At 42.3% G+C, this 27995-nt stretch overlaps 1 protein-coding gene across 1 annotated transcript; it reads left to right on the forward strand.

Annotated features, from left to right (window-relative positions):
• The first annotated feature begins 372 nt into the window (after nucleotides 1-372).
• Nucleotides 373-27980, forward strand: ERGIC3 (ERGIC and golgi 3). The gene is made up of 13 exons (XM_058814473.1): nucleotides 373-462; nucleotides 581-651; nucleotides 1167-1254; nucleotides 1373-1492; nucleotides 2714-2807; nucleotides 3954-4119; nucleotides 5753-5810; nucleotides 18805-18836; nucleotides 19487-19583; nucleotides 21248-21312; nucleotides 22130-22266; nucleotides 23098-23153; nucleotides 25718-27980. The coding sequence occupies exons 1-13, from the start codon at nucleotides 375-377 to the stop codon at nucleotides 25795-25797; spliced, it is 1152 nt and encodes a 383-aa protein (XP_058670456.1). The 5' UTR covers nucleotides 373-374; the 3' UTR covers nucleotides 25798-27980.
• Nucleotides 27981-27995: the final 15 nt, after the last annotated feature.

Consider the following 27995-nt stretch of genomic DNA (forward strand, 5'->3'; position numbering starts at 1 on the left):
CAAATGAGCTCATAACATAACAATTAGCTTTACCTTAAGCATCTAATAATCATTAACCTATTGTTGGTGTATCTAACTTCAAAATGAATTGGTTCTAACCGTCAGCTAAAATTTTAACCCTTTAAAATCATGATTCATTACTCTGCCGACACCCTTTTCTTCCGTACTGTTGCCGCCACAGTGGGCCCAGGGGACAGCTCGACTGCTCTCGAAAAGCTGTCAGCGCCCTACTCCAGCCCTCCCGCATCTTGAGGCTACAGACAGGACTGGGAAGCTCCGCCGGCTACAGAGAACCGCTCCCCGCCGGGGGCGGGCCCGGGAGCGGGGTGAGGCCGGCGCCGGAAGAAGGGTTCGGTTCCGGGCCGCGCGGCGTCATGGAGTCGCTGTGGCGGCTGAAGCGGTTCGACGCTTTTCCGAAGACTCTAGAAGATTTTCGGGTTAAGACGTGTGGGGGAGCGCTGGGTGAGCGGGGGCGCTGCGGGTGGCCGGGGGACCTTGGCGGGCCGGCGCTCGTTAGAGACTCGGGGCGGCGGCGGTCTGGTTGCGGCGGGGCTGACAGTGGTTCTCGTCTCCCCGGCAGTGACGGCAGTTAGCGGGCTCATCATGGTGCTGCTTTTCTTCTCGGAGCTGCAGTACTACCTCACCAAGGAGGTAAGTACCGCCGACGGAGCGGACACGGCCCCAGACCCCGGTGCTGCCTCCGACTCGCGGCGGGCAACCCTTCAGGGTGGCCGAAGCGCCCTTGCCCCTGCCCCCGGCGGGCCTCCCCCCTGGGCTGCCCAGACAGCAGCTTCGCCCAGCATAGACCTGCGGTTCGCGTTATTTTTCTGTGCCCTGTCCGGTCGCCGCGGCGGTGGGGGCGAGCTGCCCTCCCCCGTCTGTGGCGTCCTGCCAGGACGGCGGTACGTCACGCCTCCTGCGAGCAGCCATGCCAAGCCAAGAAGGGAAAGCAAGCGCTGAAGCCTTGTTCCCTCCCCACGTTCAGAGATCCCCCAGTTATTTAACAGCATTGCAAATGGCATGCGCTGGGCTGTGCAGGGCAGTGGCTTAGCTGTCTCGCAAACCTCTTCTGTCTTAAAAATCAGCTCCTGGGCCAAAGCACCAAGAGAAAGGGGCCTTTTGATTTGCTCACAAGTAAAATGGGACTGTTTTTCCTTTGTTCCCAGGTTCATCCAGAATTATACGTTGATAAATCAAGGGGAGATAAACTGAAGATCAATCTAGATGTTATTTTTCCACATATGCCTTGTGCTTGTGAGTAAGACTTCTGAATGGTGATGATAATTTTTGTCCTTGGCAGGGACTCAAGAGGCTCAGTGTGCTCATAACAAATGTATGCTTATAGATCACTTTCCTTGTGCACTGGTTTCAGATTTGAGCATTGATGCAATGGATGTAGCAGGAGAGCAGCAGCTGGATGTAGAGCACAATCTGTTTAAACAACGCTTGGATAAAGCTGGGAATCGTGTAACTCCAGAGGCTGAGAGACATGGTAAGATGCTCTTCTACCTGTCCTCGTTGGATGCTCTGTTAGTGTTTCCGTTGTATGCCTGTTCTGAGATTTGTGGGAGCAAGGTGACAGCTGTAGAGTGTTTAAATGCCACAAAGTCTTGAATACCTTATAGCATGCAGATCTATTAAACTACTCTTACACTCAGTACTTTTGCAAGAAAATCTTTGCCCAGTCCCTCTGAAACTATGATAAAGACCTATGCATGCATTTGAGGAATAAAGTTGCACAGTTGGTGGTCTTTTGAGATTAGAAATCAAGCAGCTGTTCTTGCAAAATTTGGCTTTAAATCACAGTGGGTGAACAAATGGGACTGTGTGATTCTAGGAAAGGCTCCAGTGACTTAACTTTTAAGCCTAAACTTGCATTTTACTGCATTAACTCTGTGTGTGTTAATGCACACCTGGATAAATACATGTGAGTTGATCTATTGTTTGCAAGCTGTAATAAGGGATCCTTGGCTACATAAACCTCTCCTCTACATTTTTTATATGTTATGACTCATCCTTGTTCTTTGATACCAACCAGAAAGGATTCCGACAAAGCATTTTTCAGTCGCACACTATTACTATTTTGACTTTTCCTTTCCAGAACATGAGTTACTTGTTCTATTTTCTGGGAGTCAGTGTAGTTCTGAGTATCAACATGAGCAAATTTTTAGCTTTGTATCACTTTAGATTTAACATTTTGTTGTTGACGCTGAAAGGCTAAACTAAGGCAAGAGCTGAACAATTGGCAGGCACAAGGGTTTCTCTGGTTGTCATGGGAATGTGGTGATAGTGTTCTTACTGCTATGTCACTTAGCAACCATCACAGGTTGTGACTTTAAAAATTATTATTTGGGTAAAAAAACTATTCTACATGTTTTTAAGCAAGTCCTGTATTGCTCATAATGTACTGGTTGGGTCTACTTTAGATGCTTTAGCAAAGCCTTTATGCAAGCAATGTCTGATGCTTCAGCAAGGCTTACAGATAGCCAGTTCTTTCCATGGAGGCTGTTCTTGAGAGGACAAATACTATGCTCCTTCTTGGTTTTGCTCCACACCTCAGCAGGCTACATACATACCATTTTAGGTGGATGTTGGGTGCAGGATGTGCAGTAGCACATTGTGTGCAGAGTATTCATTATGCATAGAGCAGAACAAGAGTACAAGACAGAGTTTCTAGATGTGTCTCATCACTTTGAATCTTGTTTTGTCTTAGAGCTTGGAAAAGAAGAAGAAAAAGTGTTTGATCCAAATTCTTTGGATGCTGATCGCTGCGAGAGCTGTTATGGGGCAGAGTCAGAGAACATTCGGTAACCTTTACACTTTTTTCCTATCTTCTTAGCGCTTGAATCCTGGTATGTTATATGCATATTTTTTTTCCAAATGTCTATGAAGGTCTGTGCAATGAAATCCTGCTCTCAGGCACATGTTCAGCGATAAGAGCTATTGTGGTTTGGCTATGTCTTTGGAAGCTGCACTCAAGATTGTTGAGAAGGTGCATCTGTAGGTTGTTTGGATTGTCTACGTGCCTGTTTAAGCAGTACAAAACTTGTATCTCAGCAGGTGAGAGATTTTCTGGGCTTGTTTGGTGTCCAGAGCAGAAGTGTTTAAATTATTTCACTGTTACACGAGGTATCTTGACGTAAAACCTGGTTATGCCCTGGCCTTGCCTTCTCACTGCTGCTGGTGGCATTGTTTCCTTACAGGAGAAAAGACCAGACATCTATGGTTCACACAAACAACAGGCATCTTTTCGTATTCCTCATTCCTCCGAACAGGAAATCACTGTAAGAATGGATCCATGATAGTCCATATAGGTTCTGGACTAATTTTGTCTATTTTTGGCTCAGTGATAACTTGGTTTGTCCCATCTGTCAAGTTGTGTCCTTTCCCAGAGATGTTTTCATCTTGAGGTATTCATAACTGCTGCCTTCAACAGCAGGAATTCGTTCAACATGTCCACCAAAACATGAAACCAAGGAAGAAACCTGGGGTTTTTTCTGGTAACCAAGTATTGTCCACAGGTAGAAAAGTACAAAGAAAGTTTGTAGTTAAGCCCCCCTTTAGCCCAATGTCTTGGCCTAAAAACAGAGGAGAGGAGCAATAGAAATAGGCAGATGCTTTGTTCACATGAGGAAGTTCCAAACTGCTTATAACTGGGGGACACTGATGTTGTTTTTGTGATAAATTTCTTTGCCAAGGGATGTGTAAATGGCCAGGCAGAGCCCTCTTTGGACTCCAGTCCTGTATTCAAAGAGTGTGCATCCTGACCTCCAAACCTCAAAAGGCACATCAAGAAGATCATGCTTATTCAGGACCATTAGGCCACTTTCCAAGGTCCAGTCCCCAATATTTGTGTTGCTGCTTTGTTGAATCCTGTCAAGGATTCAAGTCCTGAGCTGGGGCATCTCGTCTTAATGATAAAGATGGTAAGATGGTGCTTGTGCTTTTTGCAGGTGTTGTAATACCTGTGACGATGTCAGAGAAGCATACAGGCGGCGAGGCTGGGCCTTCAAGAACCCAGATAGCATAGAGCAGTGCAAGAGGGAAGGGTTTAGCCAGAAAATGCAAGAGCAGAAGAATGAGGGCTGCCAAGTGTATGGTTTCCTAGAGGTCAACAAGGTGAGAGAGAGCTTTTGCTGTGAACCTGCTGCATGATGATGAGGACTGTGAAAAGGCAGAGTTGGGACATTCCTCTCCTTTTCCAGTTTTAGGTGCTTACAGTACTATCATAGAATAACCTCTGGGGTCAGCTACATCTTTGTGCTTGTCATGAGGTTCAGGAGGACAGTCAGGAAGAGCAGTGGAAAAGAGGCTAGTTCTGGTTTGTGTTCTGTGGGCTGATAGGAAGTCATGGCAGCTGGAGAAGTTCATCTTTTCATCCCACCTGGGTACCAAGTATTTTTGCTGAGATTTCTAGAGGAGGAGAGGCAGCTTCTTTTAGCTTGAATTGTTCCACTGCCCTTCCGGTTTTAAATCAGAGGCCAAAAGTGGGTGCTGGAGATAGCAGTAACCAACTTGCCTGCAGAGGTGCTGGAGAGAGTGAAATGTTATCTTCTTTAGAAAAACAGGAAGCAAGGCTATTGGAGTTGGTTGTCAAGGCTGAAAATGCTCAGAGAGGTGGTTTATGCAAATGATGTATGAAAATACACAAGATGCACCAGGTAACTATGTAACCTGTCATTTTGTGGGTTACCCTCACAAATACACAGGTTGCATACCCAAATGCCCTCTAGAAGTCAGACCCAGGCTATTTTTCGTTTGTTTTTAACTTCAAACTCTGTTGGTTTTTTATTTTTGGGGTGTTTTTTTTTTCTTTTTTTTTTTTTTTATCCTTGTGTATTCTTCCTGGAGACCACAGTCTTTATTTCTAGAAAGTAGACCTTGTACTGTCATATCCAGAGATTGTGATTTGAGCATTATCATAGCTATTGAACTGTTATGGGACCCTCTCTCACAATATATGATGAGCAGGAAGATTCCAGGAGGAATTCTGGATGTAGGACTGGTCCAAGTGTGAGTGTCACTGGGGAAGTTTTTGGGGCCTTTTTTTAGGCACTTGGAACTTTGTGCATCTTCATTCTCAACAGGTCTGCAGTTAACATAAAGCATAGGTTTGCCCAGGCATCAAAGATTTAATACAGTGAGTGAGCTTGGTACATTCAGATCTTCCAAGGCAGAGTGCATGTGATTGCTAGTAAGTGTCAGGGAGGACTGGCGCCTAATATCCATATCCCTTTCAGAGTCCAGGATGAAATTTTACCAGTTTGTCTTTTGCAGATTTTTGGGGGGTTGCTTTGGGAGGGGGGTTTAGTAGGTTAAGTGCTTTATTTTTGCATGCTCTTCTTTTCATGGGTTTATACATTGGATCACTGCTGACTATTGTTATAAGTGTTCATCCTCACTTTATCCTCTCTTTTTCTTTGATAGTGTTTTGTATTTTCTGAAGGACCAGACAGTTCCCTACTTGGGAGTTAATTCCTCCTTTTCTCTTTTTTATGTCCACAAAATAATCTGGATAGAACAGCTGTTATCCACATCAGTATTTAATCACGGATTTCAGCATCACTGGCTGTAATGAACATGGGAAATTCATACCTCTCTTAGGATAATGTCTGCTGCTACTGTCCCCTGTGAAAATGAGTCAGTTGGTGTCTGTCTTGTGTGAACAAAATCCTAAAAGTCCAAACACCAGTACAACTGCTTTGCTTACATAGATTCAGACCATTTAATGAATGTTTATTGTCTCCTGCAGGTAGCTGGAAATTTTCACTTTGCACCAGGAAAAAGTTTTCAACAGTCTCATGTACATGGTAAAGTATTTTCTTTTCCTGTTTATTGGACCTTGTGGTTTCAAGTGTCTGACCATTTTCTTTTAATATCTTTGCATTACTGTCTGTAGTAACAACATCACTGCTTCAGTGAGGAGGACATTGTTGAAGTTTTGTTACAGTGGTTTAGAACTATCATGGACAAACAGAAAAGTGGTTTCTAGGGGTGCTGCCACATGAGTGTGGAAGAACATAGTAGAGGATGTTTCTGGGTAGTCTCTCAGTTCTGCAAAACTTTGCTGCTTTGCAGTCAAACAACCTCAAGTAAAATTTTCAGACCTGAACCTAACTACAAGTACCTCTAGAAGGGATATTTTCCTCTATTCATGAGGTTCAGAGTAAAATTATGTTGTGAAGGACTTCCTTGAGTATAAATATAGCGTGGTGAGAACCATAGTGGTAGTTTACAAAATCATGGAATGGTTTGAGTTGGAAGGGACCTTTAAAAGGCCATGTAGTCCAACCGCCCTGCAATGAGCAAGGACACCTTCCACTAGAGCAGATTGCTAAGAGCCCAGTCCAGCCTGGCCTTCAATGTTCCCAGGGACTGAGTGTCTGCCAGCTCTCTAGGCAACCTGTGCAAATGTCTCATCACTTTCAACATATACAATTTCTTATATGCAGTCTGAATCGGCACTCTTTTAGTTTAAAAGTATTGCCCCTTGTCCTATTGCAACAGGCCTTATTAAAATGTCTGTTCCCATCTTTGTTACAGTTCCCTTTTGCTGTTAGAAGGGGCTCTCAGGTCTGCCCAGAGCCTTCTCTTCTCCAGGCTCTCCAAGCCTCTCTCCATAGCAGAAGTGCTCCAGCCCTTGGGGCATCTTTGTGTGCTCATGTAGACTTGCTCCAGCAGGTCCACATCTTCCCTGTGCTGAGCATCGCAGAGCTGGAGGCGTCTCTGCATGTGGCGTCTCACCTGAGTGGAATAGAGAGGGAGTGTCTTCCCCCTCACCTGCTGCCCATACTGCTGTGAATGAACCCAATATGCAAATGGTTTCTGGATTGCCAGTGCATATGGCCAGGTCATGTTAAGCTTCTTGTCCACTAACACTCCCAATTCCATCTCCCCTGGGCAGTTCTTGACTTGTATTGGTACCGGGGGTTGCCCTTACCCAGGTGCAGCACCTTCCACTTGATCATGATGTTCACTGGGCTCACTTCTCAAGCTTGTACAGGTTCCTCTGGATGGTGTCCTGCCCCTCAAGCACATCAACCTTACTACTCAACTTGCTATTATCTGCAGATAGGCTGAGGTGCCCTCAGTCTCACTGTCCATGTCATTGATGACAGTATTAAACAGTTCTTTTCCTAACATGGACCCCACTCATTCCTGTTTTCATCTGTATATTGAGCCATTGGCCACTACCCTTTGCACGTGATCATCCAAGTAGTTCCTTATCCAGTGAAGAGTCCACACATCAAATCTGTATTTTTTTCCTTTTATTACTCACTCCAGTTTAGTCTGTACTGCTGTGGTTAAGGTCAGGGGAGAATGTGAATGTGCTTGGTGGGAGTAACTGGTGTATTTGGAGAACAACAAACTTTTGAGCACAGAAGCACTTTTGTACAAACAACAATAATGGTTTCCCCCATAATACCGATCGTTTGTAATTAAAAAAAAATATTTCACTTATTGTGGCAAAACCTCCTTTGTGTGCTTAAACTCTCATGACAGCAGCAACCTTACTACAGCCAGAATCAGCGAAGTCATGGCATATATGTTAAGGAGAAGCATGTCTGTATTACACCTCTCTGTAACATACAGGAATTCAAGCTGGCTGCTTCAGAGCAGCTACTTTGTGTACAGAGAGGTCAGGATAAGCTCGCTAATTCCATGTCCTCCAGAAATGCTGCAGAGCTGAATTAAAATTCACTCAGAAAATACAGATAAAACCTAATAAGGCCTCCATTCTGGCCTTATCATCAAGCAGTGCAAGATAGCTCGGGAGCTCAGTCCCCAGGGAGACAGGGTGCCCAAAGCTAAGCTAGCTCAAGGCTGATGCCGCGGGGCTACCCTCTAGCAAGAATGGTGATTATCAGCTTTATTAGTGATTGCAAGCTCTCTTAGGGTTTCGGCTCTTGCGTGCTAGGTAGGGGTGCCCCCGGGCTGAGGCTGCAGCAGATGGCGAGAGAGGAGTGGGAGAGATGCTGGTGGTTCCACAGAGATGGCTTTATTGGGGAAATCTGTGAAGGGTCCCAGTGACAGCTCTTCTTCTGTCGAATGGGCTAAAATACACCTCTTTTATAGGGTTCGGGGGGATCCAGATTTGACCAGTAGTGAGGGTTAAGTAACATAGCCTATAGGGTTACAGAGATAAGCTTTGGGGCAGGAGTCAGGAGACAGGAAGTTCTGTTGCTGTCTCAGCATTCCTATTGTTCAGATTCTCCATGGGGTCTTGCCCAGGTCCATGGCATTTACTACAAAAATGCAAAAGGACTGTGTAGTTACTGCCAACCTCATCCACTCATTTGCTTGTTCCTGCTGGCTGTATCTGATGGCCTTCTCTTTGCCTACAGAAAAAGAGTGTAGTTGCTTCCTACTGTCTCCTTGCCCATCAGCATTTCATAGGCCTTTCCTGTACAGGGCTCAGGGCATATCTTTCCCTGCTGAAGAGTCACAGCATATGAAGCTGGTCATTTGTGGACACCAGTCAACCTCTGAGCTTCCTTGCAGGATTTCTCTGAACCTCTTTCAGTTCAGCTCTGTCTGAAGGTACCAGACTGCATCCAGAATTGTGATCCTGGCTAAACATGAGAAGCAGTGGCCTAATGATTTTCTTCCTTTTGTTCTCTCTTGCTTTCCTAGTTATTTATAATGTGGGATTTTCCTTTTTACCCAGCCTTTTCCTTGGCAGTGTTTTCATTACACTAACCAACAAACAAGGAAGTTTTCCAGACCTGTAAGGAAAATGGACTGCTCAGTGTATGGTTGTTTTCTTGTACATGACTCACTGTAACCTTTCTTTCTAATCTTTTGGGTTTTTTTCTTCCCTTTAATTTCAGGTAAAGAATTTGACTAGTGTGAGAGGACAGAGTTCTGTGAGGTATTTCCAGAACTTGTATCTCGTTTGGATCATAGTTCCAGACAAGAATTAAAGTGCTTGTGGTGTTTGATTCTTTCAGTAGGGTCTGCTTTAACATGCAGTCCTGTTAATACATTTAACAGAATGTCACACAGGATGAAGTTGAAAGTCTAAGAGAAGTCTGAATATTCCAAACTGTTGTTGTAAGTCACATTAACAATTCACTAAATCATTTTACCTGACCTACTTGATGCAGAACTCTAATGACTGACAGTATTTTTGCTTTTCTTTCTATTCCCTACTGATATGAATCAGTAGATAATATGAGGATCACGAATATGAGTAGTGTGGAAAGTTCAGTCCACTGCACCATTCTTCTTGCCTCCTATTGGAGTCTGTACCACGTTTGTACAGCTGATTGTTGGATTTTTATTTTGAGGTGGCATTGAAATACTGAAGCTTGCATATCAGCTTTTCAGTTTCTTGCATTGTTCCTCTCTTTTTATGCTGAAGTTCCTGTTGTATCATACATCTCCAGCCAGGAAATGGACATGGGCATCACTGTGACTGTCCCAAGGGTCCTATTAAGCAGCACTTTGTAGATCTGACTACAGATGTAATCCTGATCTGAGCTTCTGAACTCTTGTTTGCTTGGTGTTAAGATCTTGAAACTCTAACTTCTTTCCTAGGGAGAAACAAGTTGAAATGGCTTTATCTCAGAAAGTAGAATAAGAGGGGCTGATACACGTGGCAGCACTGTGTAAGGTGCAATTTCATTTCTGTTTAGTTATTTAACTTCAGTTATATATAACTTTATTTGCGTAAGCTCTGTGTTCTCAGCTCTCCATTAGAGACTGAGCACTTTACTACTAGTTAGTATTTTATCTCAGTTTTCACCATTACTATGTTTTAGTGTGTATTGCTACTCATTCCTAATCTCAGGTCATCAGAATTGTCCTGTCTAGGATGACTCACATGGCTGATTTTATGCTTTTGTGCCATCTAAAATGGTTAATTGCCTATTAGCTGGTGCATAAATACCATGCTTGAACTTCTTGAACTGGTACTTGTCTCTGTTCTTCACATCCTGTGTTCCCTGAGAATCTGAGCTGAATCTTTGGAAATGTGTTGCTTTTGAAGCAAGCAGTGATGCTGCTTTTCATTCCAAGTTATTGGAAGCATTTAAAATTGGTCACTTTAGGCTTGCACCATGATGTGACAGCATCAGTGTCAGAGAAGACCTCCAACTCTGGAATGTCATAGTGGCTGCAAATGGTCATTTGTTGTTCAGTTGCACTAAGAAATCCCAGATCATTAGGAGGAGGATTGAAAGAGATTGTGAGGAGGGCTGAAGCACTTCCAATCAGAATTCTTAAACTGAAACAAGTAGCTTTGGTTCTCCTGCATTGAGGGAGGCCAGAATCAAACATTACCGATACTTAGAGTCTTCTGTTTTAAGCAGCACAGCCTCAAGCCCTGCTTATTCATTTGGTTCTTGCTGAGGTTGGGGTTGCTTCACTGTTGTCTGTTTAGACTTTGAATCCTAAACTGAGATTTTATGTTTGGTTCATGCAATGTGCTGCAGATTTTGGTGAAGTTCTTTCACTTTTGTGTCTGCAAGGACAGCCTCCACCATCAGCTGGGCCAATTTGTGACTCTGAATATTGTATCTGTTTTCTTTTGCAGCAATTCACATCTGTGGTCTTTCCTTCCTGTCTCAGAGGAAAGAGAAATGATTGGGTGATTTAGCTGTTTAACCTCTGAGATTTGTGCTTCAGGGGCTGCTGCCATGTCTGTCCATGCCTGTACAGCAGCAGCCATCTCCTGCTTCATTGGCAGTAGTTGAGAGTGACTTTCCTGCCTGTGGAAACTTCACCTACCTAATGGTAGGCTCCTGAGGAGAGTGATGTTATCTATATCACTTCCCATCTTTCTTGCTCTGTTTCTTATAGTCAAGGGAAAAGGCTGAGGGTTCTCATTCCTCCTTTAGATTGTCTTTGGGTCACTCTGTTGCTGAGGTGCCATCATGTTGTCATATTGTGCCTTGCTTTTCTCTGTGAAGAGAAATGTGGCTACACCATCATCAGTACTTTTTAGAAAAGACATTGGCAATCATGCTTTTTTGACAGCCAGAGAGATTTTCAGGATTATTTAAAATGTCTCATTAGACTCCTTCGAGTCCTTAAAAAGAAGATGGTGTTGGTGGCATCATTCAGGACATGCTGTCCTGAAGACACACTCTGAATGACTGTGATAATTTCTGTGGATGAAGCAGTCTGTATGTGGTCCAGATTCTGTGGTTTTCTTGCACCCTACATGTCAGCTGGACGAACAAAGTTATCTTTGAAGATGCTGTTTTTGAGAGATTACCATTTGTTTTCATCCTCTTTTGTGGTGATAGCTGTGGAAGGAAAAAACACAGGTTTGCTGCTCTTTCTTATGATGATAGTCCTGGAAAAGGAGTCTTCTCCTTGGAGCCACCAAGCTTTGCCTAGAAAGGTGTGAAGCTTTGTTAGCTTTCTAGGAGTCAGATCCACTGGTCAGTTGTACATCCTCATTAGTGTTCTGTTTATGTATTTAACAAAGGGCTTCTTTCTTTCTCTGCTAGAGCTTGTTTGACAGCCAGAACCTATTTGAACTCATTCTTGGACGCTGTGGATGACCCCAAATAGCCTCTTATTTACATACTTTTTAGTGTTTTGATTAATGAATTGTGAAAAGCTACCAAGTCTTTGACTGCAGACTGATTGTCATTTTTCAAGTCCCTTGGCACCTTCCCAATGTCAGCCAAGAGCATGTCACACTAGCTCCTTTTTCTGCAGAGACTGCAGTCTCCTTCTCTGTTCCTTTCCTATAGCCCAAGTAGTTGTGGGCTTGTTACTATTGCACAGGCCTCTACAGGTAGCAGTTACTTATCTGAGTTCTTCTCCTGCCCAACAACATACTTAAAAAAAAAATTATGTGGGACTCAGTCTCCATCAGGACACCCGTTCAGTGTGGGAAGATCCAAATCCTCTGATCACCTGTACACGATTCCTTCCATAGAGGAGGTGTGTATGAGCTCATTCTGACTTCTGTCCCAAAGTAGTGTCTGTTAGGGAACTGTTTTTATCCCCATACTGAATACTGAACACTGAGAGTCTTACTTCATCCTCAGCACTGCTGAGGACTTTTCTTTTTACCCTAGTGACCTCTTACCAGAGTTTGGTTGTCTTGGTGCTGAAAGATGCAAGGTCTCACCCATTTATGGTGGACAAACTGTTTTCAAGTTATAACAAGTCTGTTTTGGAGACAACAGAAATAACATTTTCATTTGTCACTTTGCTATCATCCATCAGAGCTCAAGTTGCTCAAGTTGTACCAGTTGTTGGGAATGCTTAACATTTGTCAAGTAGCCCTCTGGAGCTGCTTTTCCTTCTCCATACCAAAAATCATACTATTGTAGAAGCCCCAGCAGAGATGTAGCTAAGGGGATCAAATTGCTGTGGGAAGGATTCAGAGGCCCATACAACTATAAGGCTCTGTAAGCTTAAGACAGTTACTGATTAGTGCTAAATGTATATACTACACAGTGTTCAATACAAATGAACAAGCTTTTGAAACAAACAAAAAAGGAGTTTACCTCGCTTGAGATAGGCTGTTCAAACATGCATTTCCCTGCCCCCAATCTTTCCTGGTATTCACCTTTGTCAGGATCTTGCAACAGAATGAACAAAATCAGCCTCATGATTTGTTATTTCTTCTGTATATCAGGTGGGATGAAAATAGCACAGGACTGATTAAGAATAAAGAACCTGTTACACAGCTTTGAATGTTAATATGTTGTAAATATAAACCTTGGGTGCATTTCTGAATAGCTTTGCTCCTAAAATTATCTCTCTTATCTTATGACTGAAAAATAATCTAAATATAACCAATACTGTTGTTTGGCATGCTGCTTTGGAGTTCACTTAACATATACGCACATCCCACTGTGTTTTTCCTTTTGGTGATTAATTACTGCATTTTGAGTTCTCTGTTACACTTTAAATGATTGCTTGACCGTATACCAGTCCTTTATCTGTCTAGGGGGTGATTTTATATGGCCTAAAAAGCACATAAGCACAGATGTTTCTCTTCCCCTTTATGGTATGAACTTTAAATAGTACTCTACCTGAATCTGTTTGTAAGGATATGAACATTTCTCTTTTCTCTTCTACTTTACTTGTTTTCCCAGTGTATGCTGCTGAGATTAGGTGTTGCTGTATCCTTTTTTTTCCTCTGGACTACAGAACTAACATGATTTTTGTTATTTGCTGAGCTCATAAATCTCCTTTGGAAGGAGCTGTTGATCTAGGCTGGGATTTGAGAAGGTTTCCAGGAAGCTAATAGGAGAGCTGTGCCAGGTCATTCTTCTGTGGTAAACGAGGTGGAAAAGGTGGAGAATCCTTGTCTTAAATGATTTTAGTATCCCCATGTTGGAGATAATGTTTTGACAAATGTTTAGCTGCACTGTGCCGCTAATGTGCTTGAGGGGAATGTGCTGATATGTTAGAGCAACTTCTGCCTTTTCAAGTCAGATGAGAGAATTATCTCACTTAATCTCATTTGTACAGCACGTTAGAGAATATGTCCTGAAATTTCATGTACCAAGACAGCTGATCTGTGAGTAGTTTGTAGGAACTTTTACAAGGGTTAAGTAAACCATTGGATTTTTCTATGGGTAATCATGGCAGTTGCAGGTTGAGATGTGGTGTTTCAAGTCAGTAGCATCTGGCAGAGAGCTCAGAGTCTCAGCTTTGCTTAGCCGCAACATTTTCTGTGTTGCTCCCTGCCTCATTCCCCTCTTCACAACACATCTTTATGCCACTTCCATCTTCCTGCCACTGTGCTCCTGTAAGATACTTTCCTCCATAAAATTTATCCCCACTTTGAAAAGTGGTGTCCTATCTCGCCTTGGAGCAATGTGTTTGGGTGGCAGTCTTCGGTTTTTTGGAACCTTCACATGTTTATTGACAGAGTCCTGAATGGCTGTAAGTGCTGTTAATCCTCTTTTAGGGGTTAAGAACTGAGTTTTGTGAAGTCCAAGGAGGCTTTGTGATTGTCCAGGTCAGAAATGCAGGATGGGGAGAATTCTTCAGATAGACAGCATTAGTTAAAACTGTGTTACTAAAACCATGAACAAATCTTGGTTCTATAAAGCAGACAGAGTTCTTGACAAACTTAAGATGTTTAGCAGGTATCTTTATTTTGCCTGTTAGATGTGGTTAAGGAAATGAAAAAAATGTGCTTGTTTCTTCAGAAATAAGACTCTTTGGTCCTAGCAGACTGTCTTTTAAAGATCTTCTGTTCTCTTTCCTTGTCCTGTTCCTTATCTTAGCAGGCTTAATAGCCTGCTGGTTTATGTTAAGCTAAATGTGTATCTGCAACGTAGAGTATGTACATATGTGCTTAGAATAATCATCGGTGATCAAGGAGAAATAAACCTGCGGGATGGTGGAAGACTCTTCTAGAAACTGAGCAGCTCTACTGCAGAGTTGTGAATCACTTATTGGAGGGAAGTTTTATAAAAACTACTTTGTTGTGGAAAGCATAGCAGAGCATTCTGGGGACATTTTTTTTTTTGGTAGCCATAACTAATAATAGGGGTCACACACAATGTAAGTCTAGTGTAACATGTTAGTTAATGTCTGGTCCTTCTCAAGTGATGCCCTGGGATTTCTTTGGTACTGTGCTGTTCCTGTAAGTTTTGTCATGCTCACTAGTCCTCAATACAGCTTCACATGTACCAACACATGTGACTACCCAGGTGATAAATCTGACAAACATCATAATCCTGCAAAGGGTTCTAGGAGCACAGCTACCACAAGGATCATCCCTCTCCCTCCCTGTGCATCACTATGCCAGTGCAGCTGTGGAATTAACCTTACTTTGGAGCTGTTCTGACTAGAAGAATAGCCTCAGATAAAGCAAGACTTGCATTTCAGCCTTTTACAGAGTCTGAGATGGCTCATGACTGAAAGGTGGGTGGGATAGGAATGAGCTGAGGGACCAAAAGATGGTGGGACAAAGAAAGTTTTATTCCTTTGGTGGTATGGAATCATAGAATATTCTGAGATAGAAGGGACCCACAAGGATCTTCACGTAGGTCCAGTTTAAATGCAGACCCATCAGAGCCAGGATCTCTGTGGAACTTTGTTATAACTGAAGGTTAGCCAGCTAGTGTCTGCACAAAAGGCAGCAAGACTTGACACTTCACTGGCAGCTAAGGCACTGAACTCTTGACTTAAGTGCACATAATAAGTGCAACATGAAACAGCCTAGTGTTGCTGGTAACTGTTAAGAATAACAGAGCATAATGCCAAGGCCACTTCTCCTTTCTTTCTTTCCCCTGCCCACCATCACATATAATTCCAAATTTTTACTAGGAATTTCTTTTTTAAAGTTTATTCATACAGTTGTCAGCACAGGAACACAAACCTGCGTGCTGTCACTGTGCTAGTCGCAGTGACAGGTCTGCACTCCAGTCAGAGATAGTAAAAGGAATATCTGAAGCCAGTGCATCTCTGAGCTCTTTGAAATGCAGACCCATTGACTTAATTCCAAGTACAGCAACCTAGTCTCTGGGCATTTATCTGCAAGAGGACCTCTCCCTTCATCAGAGGCTTAGGAGGAGTGTACTTTAGCATTTCCTTTTCTAACTGTACATTCTCTATTTTTCATGCCTATCTCTTTAGGTTTAGTAAGGGTTTTATATAAATACAAGTACAGCTTCTGGTGGTTTACTAAAAAACGTTAATTGAAAAAAAGAGTTCACAGCACACTTAAGTAGATGTTTTAAAGGAGAGGCTAGTTCAAATCAGATCTTTAGCTTTGCAGCTGTTGTGGTTTGCTACTGGCCAAATACCAGGCACCCCTGAAAGTTATATGCTCTCCCTCTCTTGCTCTCAGCTGGGCAGAAAGGGGGGAAAAAACTAAGGGCTTCTGAGTTGTGAGATGAGGACTGAGAGAAAACACTCTTAAGGGCAAATCAGGTTCAAATTTAAAGGTATAAAGTAAGTTTCTTATTAACAGAGTCAGAGGAAGATAATGAGAAGTAAAATAAGACTTTAAACCATCTTTTTCTGCCCCCAGCTGTTCCCTCTTTCCCACTGACAGTGCAGGGAGACAGGACATATTGGTTTTGATCAGTTCGTCACCCAAGATCTTTTTCTTTTTGCTCAGGGAGCGGAGTCTTCTGCTGTAGCATGAATCCCTCCCACGGAGAAACAGTCTTCCAAAAACTATTGTGGCATGTCACTTGTCCATGGGGTGCAGTCCCCTAAGGATAGTCTGTTTGAGTTTGGAAGCAAGGGCCCTCTATCTCTGGAGGCAGGGGTTCTCTCTCTCTATTTGGGCCTTCCACTGGATCACATCTTTCTCTGGTATCCACCCACTCTGGCAGGAGCACTTTTCCCATGGGCTGTGAGTGGATCTCTACATCCCCCATGAACTTCGTGCCTCACAGGGGACAGTTTGTTTCACCATAGTCCTCATCATGGCTTGCAGAGGAATCTTGGCTTTAACACTTGGAGCACCTCTTCCCCCTCTTTTTCCACTGACCTTGGTGTTGCCCTGTTGTTGTCCCTCACATGTGCCCACCTCCTCCTCTTCTGTGACTGCAAGTAAAACTGGTGCTCATAGGTGCTTTTGATAACGAGTTCTGCTAATTCAAAGATTCCTACAGGATCCCACAGCTCCGAGAGGTCAATCTCATCGAGGTTCTGTACCAGAGAGTCTCTCACCGTGTTTCTGCTGCTGGCCACGCGGCCCCGCCACCGCCAAGCGGGCAGTGACGGCCACCACGGCCCCGCACTATTTAACCCCTCTCTTCCTGCGGGGCCTGGGAAGGAGAGGCTGCTGCCACTGCCCCTGCCCTTCTTCCCATGACACGGCTGGCTGGGGTTGGCCAGGCAGTAGAGGCTTGCCACGCGCTGCGCCAGGACAGCAGCAGCCGTGGCGCCTCACCACCCCGGAGAAAACTGCGCATGCGTGTTTCAATTTTTCTTAACTGTGTCATCACAAAGGCATTACCAGCCTCTCTAATTGGGCCAACAGAATGTCCATCTTCAGAGCCATCAGAGATTGGCTCTGCTGGACATGGTGGAAGCTTTTAGCAGCTTCTCACAGAAACTACTCCTATGGCCCTCCCTCACTACCAAAAACCAGGCTGTGCCAAATCAACACAGCAACTTGTCTCTTGTGCTAGGCTCTCACGGGAGCAGCATTTCTAATCATTGTTAATAATGTAGCAACACTTGGTGATCTGACTCCATTAGCTCCTAAGGTAATAGCCCACAATTATTGAACTGTGTTTTACTTTGCTAAATTGAAAGGTGAAGTCTGCCTTCCTGAGCACATGAATTTACCTGTTAAAATGGCCACAGGCTCTGGCTTCTTTGAGTTCATTGTATGACTTTGGATTAACCTGGTAGGAGTGATACTGAAATGGAGTTGCAATTTAGATTTTCATCCTGAGACTGATGCTCCTGGTATTGCATAAAGTCATTTAAGTAGCAAACTAGAAGATAACCATTGCCTCCCACAGATTTTAAAGATAAGCATGTATATATTGATTGTCATCATAGTTATAGCAGTACCTTACCTACTCCACTGCACGAAAGATAATTGACTAAGCCATCAAAAGAGTATTCTTAGTACAAAAAGAATGGGAAGATGTTGGAATCCAAAATGCAGAGAACTCTCAGAATTTTGGGCCTGTAAGCCGAAGGTTAGAATTAAACACAGGATTTGATCTGAGACCCTGGAAAAGGTTTCCAAACTTAGGTGCTGGGAGCGAGAATGTGGATTTATAGTTTAAAGCAGAGACATGTTAAGCTAAATAGAAGACAGTTTAGAGTTTTGGAGTTTAAGATACAGAAAAAATAAAAGTAGTTACAAAGGTAAACAAGAGGTTTAGAATGCAGTACTGTAGGTTTTTGTCATACATAACATGATTGGCTAATAAAGTTTACACTGTAGCATGAGTCCATAAGACAAAATATTTAAGGATTGGGTCAAAAACATAAATATCTTTGTTGGTAGTGTTTTATTGGTCAATAAATTCTTTAAAAGTCTTGTAGCTAGAGGTCTTATGACCTTCTGAGCCATGCAGGGAAGATGTGAGCCAAACTCACCCTTCCTGCCTATGTAGAAGATAAGAAAAATAAATCGCATAATCTAAAAAACTCAGAGGCATCGTCTTTAACTCATTCAAAACTCCTTCAAAAATCCCCATACCATATCTCTGCCAGATCCCTTCTAGGGGTGTGTGGTGCTGCCAGCATTGTCACATTGCTACATGTGGGAAGGGCAGAGATGCAGGCCAAATTCCCCAAATCCCAACACTGTTGACAGTCACTGTGGTCCTACTAGTGGTTTGTAAATAACCTGCTTGGACCATTCCCGCAAAGACTTTTCCTTTCCTAGTATGTTCTCTGGACAGCAGTAGCAAGGCTGATAGGCAGAGTGCTGAGAGTTACTAAGATGATGATTATTTTTAAGGGCACTTGCATGTTATATTAAAGCATGTGCTCTGCTCATTTGTTAGTTTAGATCTGTTGTGCCTCTGTGTTTTACAGTAGTGAGAGAAGTTATGTGTAGCTAACAGCAAAGCTTTCTTTTCTGACCTCTGGGGTCTTTTTTTGCCCTAGATGAAGAATACATGCAGGTGAAGATTGAGTACCTAAGCTGAAGTAACCCCAAATTAAATTTATTTTCTTTTATTCTAGTGGTGGCTCTGTGTAAGGAGGGGTATTACAGCAGTTTTATCTGTCACACACCCTACTATGCAAGCAAGAGAGAAGCCCAGACAATTTTCTTGCCATTTTAGATCATGATGGAAATAAAGGAGCTGCCTTATTGCTAGAATATGGGAGGGAGATATTATTGCTATGACAATGTGAGATATATTGTTAACTATTTTTCTATTACAGTTCACGATCTGCAGAGCTTCGGACTTGATAATGTAAGTGTTTCTACAGCAGTGTTACAGTTCTTTTAGTCTATTTTCCTTCTGGATTTCCCTCCCATTGCCACATTAAGATCCTAGATTGCTGCAGATTTGGCTTTATGGGTCTAAGCAAAACCTGGGTTCTGCTTTCACAGAGAGTTCTGAAATACATTCTATGACATTTGCATGCTGCTTGGCAAACCTGCGCTTCTCTTCCTGAGCCTGCCTTTTCCCTTAATCTATGCTTCACAGTTTCTTGTGGTTAATATTGTCACAGCTGCTTCTGGATCTGTTGGAGTTTACCTTGTGCTGGGAGGAAAGCAGACAATGCTCATACTTATTCCTCCAAGGCAGCTGATAGTATGTGCTCCTATTGCAGAGAGAGGAGTGGGTGGGAGAGCCTGCTCTGTAGATGGGAGGAAAGGGCACTGAGATCTGTAGATTTCAAGCAGGAGAAGGAGAAATTCCTTGTCTTGAAATCTCCAATGAATAAAAAAGAAGAGCAAATGTTTTGGAGTTTACAGTTGGGATGCAGGGAGAAAAGGAGCACCTGTCTCTGTTCTAGAGCCAGGCTCAGAAAAATATACCAATAACGACCTTCAGGCCCCTTACCTTACCCCTCATGTGCTGTGCAGCTATTTGAGTTATTAGCATTTCCATTTCAGATCAATATGACGCACTATATCAAACATCTCTCATTTGGAAGGGATTATCCAGGCATTGTGAACCCTCTGGATGGGACAGCCATCACTGCACAGCAAGGTAAAAGACAGCTGAAAGAAGTCTCTTTTTAAGTGTCTGTATTAATAAGTGTTAGAAGAGAACAGGAGCAAAGTTCTCAGTTTCAACAAAAACCCTGACAGTGTTATGTGAAATATGACTCCTCCACCTTTTGCTCATTCTGGAGCGGCTGTCTCCATTTGCCTGGAAGAAGTCTGCCAACATGTTTGGATTCTGTGACCTTTCTAATAGGTATCTCTTCAGCATTCGTGAATGCACAACAGCAGGTACAGTGTATCATTATTAAAGGCCTACCTCAGATATAGTTCAAGGAGAGCCCTGTCTAACTACTGCTTACCGTGAGAGAGAATGAGAAGATGCAAGGTAGACAAAAAAGGCCTAATTGGTAGTTGCTGGAGAGCTATGGTGTCTGCCTGATCTTGACATACCCAACAGTAAGAGCTTGAAAAGCTGCAGTGAAGTTGAAATATTGCTGATCTTGATAGCTCCAGATTTGCTGGCTTGTGAGACAATTTTTTCTTCATGCTGCTGCTGTGCTTAAGTTTATTTCCACAAGCCTGCTTTTCTATGAAAGGTCCTTTACATGCCATTGCAGAGGGGTTTTTTTTTAGATCCACTGAAGCCTGAATAGTTTTCCTTTGAAGGTAATTGGAACTGTATGTAATAAAGCTTGGAGAAAGAAGTAATTTGCTTTGAAGTGGTGATAGGATTGTTAGTCCTACCTGAATCTGTTCTTTAAAGTTTTCTACCATTGATTTTGATCCTTGTACCCAAATCAGAGGATGGTGTTTGAAAAAAAGTACAAAAAATTAAAAGGTATCATAATGTTCAGTATGATTATGATGCTGTAGTTATTCTATGAAGTAACAAACTATCTGAGAGGGAGGACCTGTAGCTGACTGGTAAATTTCTGCATAAGCTCAAGCTTTTCATCCTGAGCCTCAGGGAAATTTACCTCAGTTGGTAAATTCTTGAAGAATTTGTTCTGAAGAGATGCTCCAGTAAAGAAGTAGAAGCAGTAGATTGCAGGTCAAATTTATGTTTATTGCAGCTAAATATACCATATGCAAGAATTACTTCTGCTGTAGAAATGGATGGATAGTCTTCTCTAGGGAATTCCATAGAAAATAGCTTTTTTCTTGCATTGTGTTATCCTTAAGAGAACTGAAGGAACAGGCTGGTCTGGGGCAACAGAAGGGATTCTTCTATTTTTTTCTTCACTGGTCCTGATCTTCCTTTTCATCTTCTGATACAATAAATGCCATGCTTCTACAAGAATAAACTGCAATGTTAATTGAAGTTGATATGAGATACTCATTTAGATCTGAGGAAGTTTTCTTAGGGCTATGTTGTTAAGACATTTTTCTGGACTAGAATTGAATTTGCAAGAAGTTTTACTGGTAAAGCTATAGCAAGTTTGTAGAAATAGTTTTTCTATTTATTCAAGGCCAAAATGCCATGAGTTTTGGTTTTGGTGGGAGCAGAAATGAAATTCACTTTGGCAAAAGGAAGGCACATTTCAGACATTTACTTTACTGTCCTTGAAAACCTCCAGCAGCTGTTGTGCAGAAAGATGTTCCCTGACAAGCTGAACAAAAGTAGTTTGTGTCTACCTGACCTGTCAGTGAAAAGCTTCCAGCTTATGGCTTTATATTAATTGTGTCTCTCCCTTTCTTTGCTTATAGCTTCTATGATGTTTCAATATTTTGTCAAAGTGGTCCCCACTGTGTATAGGAAAGTAGATGGTGAAGTAAGTACCTTTTTCCCTGCTACTTTGACAAGTGGAAGCCTTCACTTTCTTCTCATATTCTTGATGCTGACAGCAACTGTGGATCCAGATGTGTTGCCAGATGTATACCAGGGGCTATATTGTACATTCAGTACTTGGAAACCCCAAGTGTGGAATTCGGTAAAGAAACCTGGATAGTATCTTTCTCCACTTGGATTGTAATTTGTGTCAGATAACTTAGTAGGGATGATAGAACATAATTTTATTTTACAGAAACTCAGTTTAATTGCTCTAAGAATAGGGCTAGTATGAACAACATGTAGAAGAATGGCAGGGCACAGAAGAATGCTGAAGGTTGATCTTAATTTATGTGAAGACAGGCTATCTCTGTCTTTCTCTGATCTCCTGCCTCTATATATTATTTTCCTTTTTCTCACTCTTGATTATTTATGGCCTTTTGCTATCAGTACTGTCTCCTGAAGCATGCTTGGCAGGACTGCATTTTGGTCCTGCAGAGGGTGACATAGACTCAGGGTTGAGAGGGACAGCTTATGCTATTGTGTGCCAGCAGAGACCAAATAGTCCAGCCTGGATGTTATGCTTCCTTCATACCATGGGCTAGCTGCAGCTTTAACTGGTAGCCTATAGTAAAAATAGACCTGATAGCAAATACCTGTTCCTGATAGAGCTCTGATATAGCTCTTGAACTCTTTCTAACCACTGTCAGGTTGCCCACATGGGCAGGGCCACGCTGATGTGGTTCACTGAACGCATGTTTTAGTAGCCTTTCCTATTCCCTGTTGGCAAAATAATGTTTGCTGTGTTTGTTTCCTGGTAGGTGGTAAGAACTAACCAGTTCTCAGTTACACGACATGAGAAAATAGCAAATGGGCTACTGGGAGACCAGGGTCTGCCTGGTGTCTTTGTGCTGTATGAGCTTTCACCCATGATGGTGAAGCTGACGGAGAAGCACAGGTAAGAGACATTTCATTCTATTTTGTTCATTCTTCATTGATTTTGTAATTTTGAATAGCTTGAAACTTCATTGTCATTTAGACATGATAGTGCAAATGCCTGAAATTCATCCAAGCCCCTTCCCAGCCAGTGAAAAGGAAGAGGTGCTTACTGGTGCCCTTCCTCTCTGTGTGAACTGTGGTCTGGGTTTTATCTGTTGCTATGTATCAAGATGGGAAAGTGGTGCGAGGAGCAGAAGTGTGATATGATGGTTCTTGGTTCAGACTTCTAATGGGAAGATTAGATTTACATAGCATACCCATTTTACCAGCAGCACCCACATAGTCCAACTGGTCCCTTAGTCTGAATTTGCTATCACTTTTCTACATCTTCCAGCCAGTGTGGAACCTCCTCTTCTCTCTGGGTTAATGGCTGGCAATGCAGCTGCAGGGAACGGGAAGGGGTTGTAGCTGTCCAGTCTTTGAGGTTCATAATGAGGGGCAGAAAATGTCTATATCTTAAAATGTATTAATGTGTGCTTAGGATTTAATTAGTGTGTTGTGTGACCCTCCTGTGCATTCTCACTGGGTAGGAATGTCTTAGAGATTGAAAGCCCATCTTTCAAGTTTATAAATTCAGAACTTCTTTTAGTGCTGATGACTAAAAGTAGCAGTGACAAACTCCATTCTGTAGCCAGTAGGAGTTAATTAATTCCTTAATTTGAGAATTGTTAGCTATGACTATTTAGGGAATGCATACTTATATGGTATGATGAATATTATTAGAATTATCAGTTAATTGTTACATACCTGACATTGGTATCTGAGCTCATGTTGGTTGTTCAAATTCTAGGTCCTTTACTCACTTTCTCACTGGAGTTTGTGCCATTGTTGGAGGCATATTTACAGGTATTGCACCTTTCAATCATTTTGCTTTCTAAAGTGTAAATATTTACTATCTTATGCTTTCTAAAGTCTGCGTGTCTAGTAATAAATCTCTGTTTGATTAAGAGAGGTTATTTCAGCCCTTGGGAAGTGATACATGTTCTGCAGAGCCACAGGAGTGGCATCAGACTGTAGCTAGCACTGGAGGCTTACAAGATGCTGTAGATAATGTAGACCTATTACAGCATTTCATTTAATTAGACCTGTAGACCTGTCATAATATTTCATTTTGATGCTCTACAGGACATTTTGTTTTCTAACAAAGCTGTTCTTCACAGACCATATGAAAGTGTCTGTACTTGCATTCTTGGCCAGCTTGGGTCTGTAAGTAGATACTTGTTTTCATGTGGAATCAACGCCAGTTAAGTCTGTGAACCCAGGTTGCCATGGGCATAATATATGTCTGAGAGACATCAAACTGCTCCCAGACATAGGACCTCCAGCTAGTATTCTGCAAGGACTAGATGGGGTCTTTTGAGAAGAGGTTCAGAGGTTCCTGCAGATACATCTGAGTATCTGCACTTCACTCTCAGTGCTGGCATCTGGAATAGCTAATCAGTATCTGCTCAGCTCTGTGCATGGGAGCAGCCTTGGTGCAGCCGTGCTCTCCAGGTAGTAATCCAGAGTGCTCATAGTCAGACATGTGGGTGTTAAGGGCCAGCCTGAAGATGTGGTCAGGGACCTGAGAAACCAGTTTCTGTGTCACATAACGTCTGTATCAATTATGTATATAACATCATACCTTTATCTGCAAGATTTCCATCATCTGAGGTGTCACAGTGCTCAATTAACCTGATATTGTTAAACAGAATTTCTGTCTGCAATAAATTTTATCCTATTCATCTCTGAATTGAAAAGTCATTCAGAAATTTCTTTCATGACAAATTCAAGTGCCCGTTAGCACTGACTGGGTTTGACAGCCAATTCATGTTTCTGCCATGCACCATGCTCAGACTCTCTGTATTCTAGAGATCAAATCAGCTAGTGGCCAATAAGGTCAATTACTTCTGCCAGCAATAGCGTGGCCAACAGGACCAGGGCGGTGACTGTCCCCCACTGCATACTGGTGATGTACCTTGAATCCTGAGTTCAGTTCTGGACCCTTCATGACAAGCAAGACATTGAGGTTCTGCAGCAAGTCCAGAGAAGAGAATGGAGCTGTGGAAGGAGCAGGAACATAGGTTTGAGCAGGTGGGGGTGCTCAGCCTGCAGAAAAAGAAGCTCAAGAGGGACCTTCTTGCTCTCTACAACTGTGTGAAAGGAGGTTGGAGCCAGATGAGGGTCAGTCTCTTCTTCTGACAGGGAGAGGATGAAAGCAAATGGCCTCAAGTTGCACCAGGGGAAGTTTAGATTGGATATTAGAAAAAAAAATCTGTCATGGAAAGGGTTGTCTGTGGCACAAGCTGCTCAGGGCAGTGGTAGAGTCACCCTTCCTGGAGGAATCTAAAAGATGTGTAGATGTGACACTTAAAGACGTGCTATAGTGGTGGGCTTGGCAGAGCTGGGGGCAATTGGACTCTATGACATTAGAGATCTTTTCCAACCTAGATGATTCTGTGCTATTCTAAAGTCACCTCAGTGTTCGTGTAACCATATCAAATTGATTCCAGAAATAGAGATAATTTCAGGGCAAAACAACCACACAAGAGTTATCTGAAGCATGATAGACCAAATATTAAGTCCAAGAATATAATATTATATAGTAATAAAAAGAGGATTCAATTCCCATTTTAGCTGCAGTGCTTTATATCATATTGAAATGTCTTTGTATACAGCCAGGTAATCATTTACTTATTCCTTTGATTGAAGTTTTGAATAAAAGAAAGAATATGAAGCTTTATATATTTTCATTGAAAAATAGCTCCCTAGCAACCTCTGTGTTCCTTCCCTGGCAGGAACTCAAGGTTCCTATCCTGTGAAAACCTTGGTTGTCTGGGGTTTGTGGTACAGTAGGCCGCTCTGAGTTTTTCTGTGGTCACAAACAAACACTGAATTAATAGGCTTCTTCAGGGCTGGAGAGGTTTGAGGAAAATACTGCAGAAAGAATTAAAGGTAGTGGTTTGTATTGTTTTGTGTCTGGTAGGTGTGCATTGCTATCTCCAATAAAGGGCATCCTTCAAGGCCATCATATGGTACTTTTAGAGTTGATGTGAAATGAGCAAGAAATGGGAAACAAGTCCTTTGCATGCTGAATCAAGGCAACAAGTGGCGTAAAGCACATCGGCTTCCTCTCCAAACTCTTCTCAGTCATCAGTAAACATGCATGATGCAGCCTGTCTCTTTTATTTCTGGAAAAGGGATCTTTTCTAGAGAAGCATGATCACCTCTGTCCTGTAGGGTGGGTCTTGTCTGTCCTGAGGAGGTGAGGACTTTACTGCTCTGAGCGGCAACAGCAGCAGCAGAACCTTTTTCTGTCTAACGGACGTGGTATTCCTTTCCTCTGACAGCAGGGTTTGTGTTTTCTGTCTTTGGGAGTTGTTCTGTCTTTGAGGCATGTCTGACTTCATTGCTTTGGTTTTCTCCTTTAGTTGCCGGTTTCATTGACTCCTTGATCTATCACTCAGCACGTGCCATCCAGAAGAAAATTGAACTTGGGAAGACAACATAAATAAGCAATGGCATCAACCCATTTAAAAACAAACAAACCAAAACCAAACAAACAGACAAACAAAAACAAACAAAACAAAGTAACCCCCACCAGCCTCCAAGGAGAACTGAACAGGTTCTTTGAAGCACAAGTGGTCTTCTGAGAGTGCACAGGAGAAGAGGTTTGGAACTTCCACATGGCCCTAACCACTCATATGCCCTGGTTCTTTGGCCTTAGTTTGTGGATGGAACAACTTGAGCCTTGCTGCTATATAAAGATTAGCTATCATATCTGGCTCTGCAGGCCCTACTCTCACACTCTTTTTGTGTCAGTCCATGTTCCTCCAGTTCTGTTCCCATTCCCTACAGAGATGCTGGAGATACTGTATTCAGTTTGCCTCTAGGAATAATGTAGTTTATTGTCAAGAGACCTGTAATGGATTGAAGTTGCCATCAAATAAGCTTTCTAGCAACACCATCAGGGATTTTTAATTTCTCCATAAAATGTTTCTGGGTATGCTGATGCTGTATGTCAGACCTTCATAAAAATGTGCTGAATCCCATCTATTGCCTTCCAGCCCTCCTGGAATGCATGGGGCGCCTAAGCATTTGGGATGTACTTTCTGTGCTGGGGGAGCTCCCAATTGTTCGTCTTCTGAAAGTTGCGAGTTGATGTTTCACAAAAAAAAAGGTGTCCAGAATTTTAATTGATTTTTAATTGGATTTTTTTTTTCATTTCCCCTTGGTATATATTTTCAAATAAAGTCCATCCTCTCTTGTTCTAGTAAGTCACATGGAAGAATAATTAAATTATTTTAACTAGTCCTGATACTAAATTGGAAATAAGAATTAAAAGACACATTGCATTGTGGCAAAGTATGTAGAGATTGTGATGATGATGGGGCTTTTTTATTTTAAATGATTACACAAATGAGTAAAGTGCTTGGTATCTGAAACTATATTGGGAGAAATTTGAAAATAATGAGGAAAAAGAACTTGTGAATTCTTGCCTATTGGATGTAAAACAGACCGATTACTCTTAAATCTCAGATCTGGATTTGCTTTGGTATGACTCTAATATTGGTCCAAGCAGTTGAACAGGCACAGGATCAGATACTGCAGAGAGAAAGCTGTTTTGCAATTTATTTTGAAGCAGGTTTTGCTAGGTGGTTGGGGTTTTTAATTAGTTGAACTTACCTATAAACCAGAGAGTCTAAAAACTGTTTTTTCAGCTGGGGAGGGAAGCAATTTGTGGTGTGGGTAAGGAAAATGATAATCTTCAAGCAAGAATGTTGAAAAGCAGGTTTGTTTTAAATGTATTTTTACAAAGCTATTTAATGAATCCAGTGGGTCAGGATCACACAGTACTACTACAGGATGAGGAATAGAACACAGTATCTGTATGTTTCTCAGGATCAAAAAGTGACCTGAACAGCTTCAATTGCTCATCAGTGCATGTCAGCTTTGTAACTAAATTTATAGGAATAGTAGGAGAGAGAAGATGAAAGGAAGTAATGCAGCAAGAGTAACCCACAGTGAAACAGTTATCATCACTGTTTCCTATCTAGGACTGGCTTATCCTTGATAGGAAAGCAAATTGTTTGTAAACTGGACAAGCACTGGACATTATTGCCCAGAGCAGACCTGAGGACCTAAAGAAAGGTGAAGGGAAGGTGAAGGTGCAATACTTGTACTCATCATGGGATACTGCAAAATGTGGAGAGAAGAAATCGAAGACACTGAAATGGAGATTCTATGTAGAGAGACAGAAAATTAATGAAGCTAATAGTTAAGTAATACAGGCTTCTGCTATCTGTAGGGATGATATGAGTCCAAGAGATCTGGTGATTTTAATAGACTGAAAGCCCAAGTGACTAAGAACCATGATAAAGCTGAGTCTGAATCAAGGATGTTAGTGACTGGAAGTGATAAAAGAAATCCTGCTAATCCTGCTCTGGAGGACAAAAACCTTCTTTAGGGAGCTCAGTCCCCAGGGTCTGCAGTCTTGATCTGCAGGGGGGTCATGTTCTGCAGGGGTGCCTTTTCAAAGTTGTAAGGGGTCAAAAAGCAAAGGAAGTGGTTGTTCATGTTTTTTCAAAGTTTATTCAACATAAGATCATTTCAAGTGTATTTGATTCTGTTGTCTTCTGTCACCATGTTTGATTTTTTTTCCCTTTTTATTCTTCCTTGATGCAATTTTAAAAATATTCCCTTAGTTAA

This window comes from Ammospiza caudacuta, chromosome 15, assembly GCF_027887145.1.
Source record: "Ammospiza caudacuta isolate bAmmCau1 chromosome 15, bAmmCau1.pri, whole genome shotgun sequence".
NCBI classification, from domain to species: Eukaryota; Metazoa; Chordata; class Aves; order Passeriformes; family Passerellidae; genus Ammospiza; species Ammospiza caudacuta.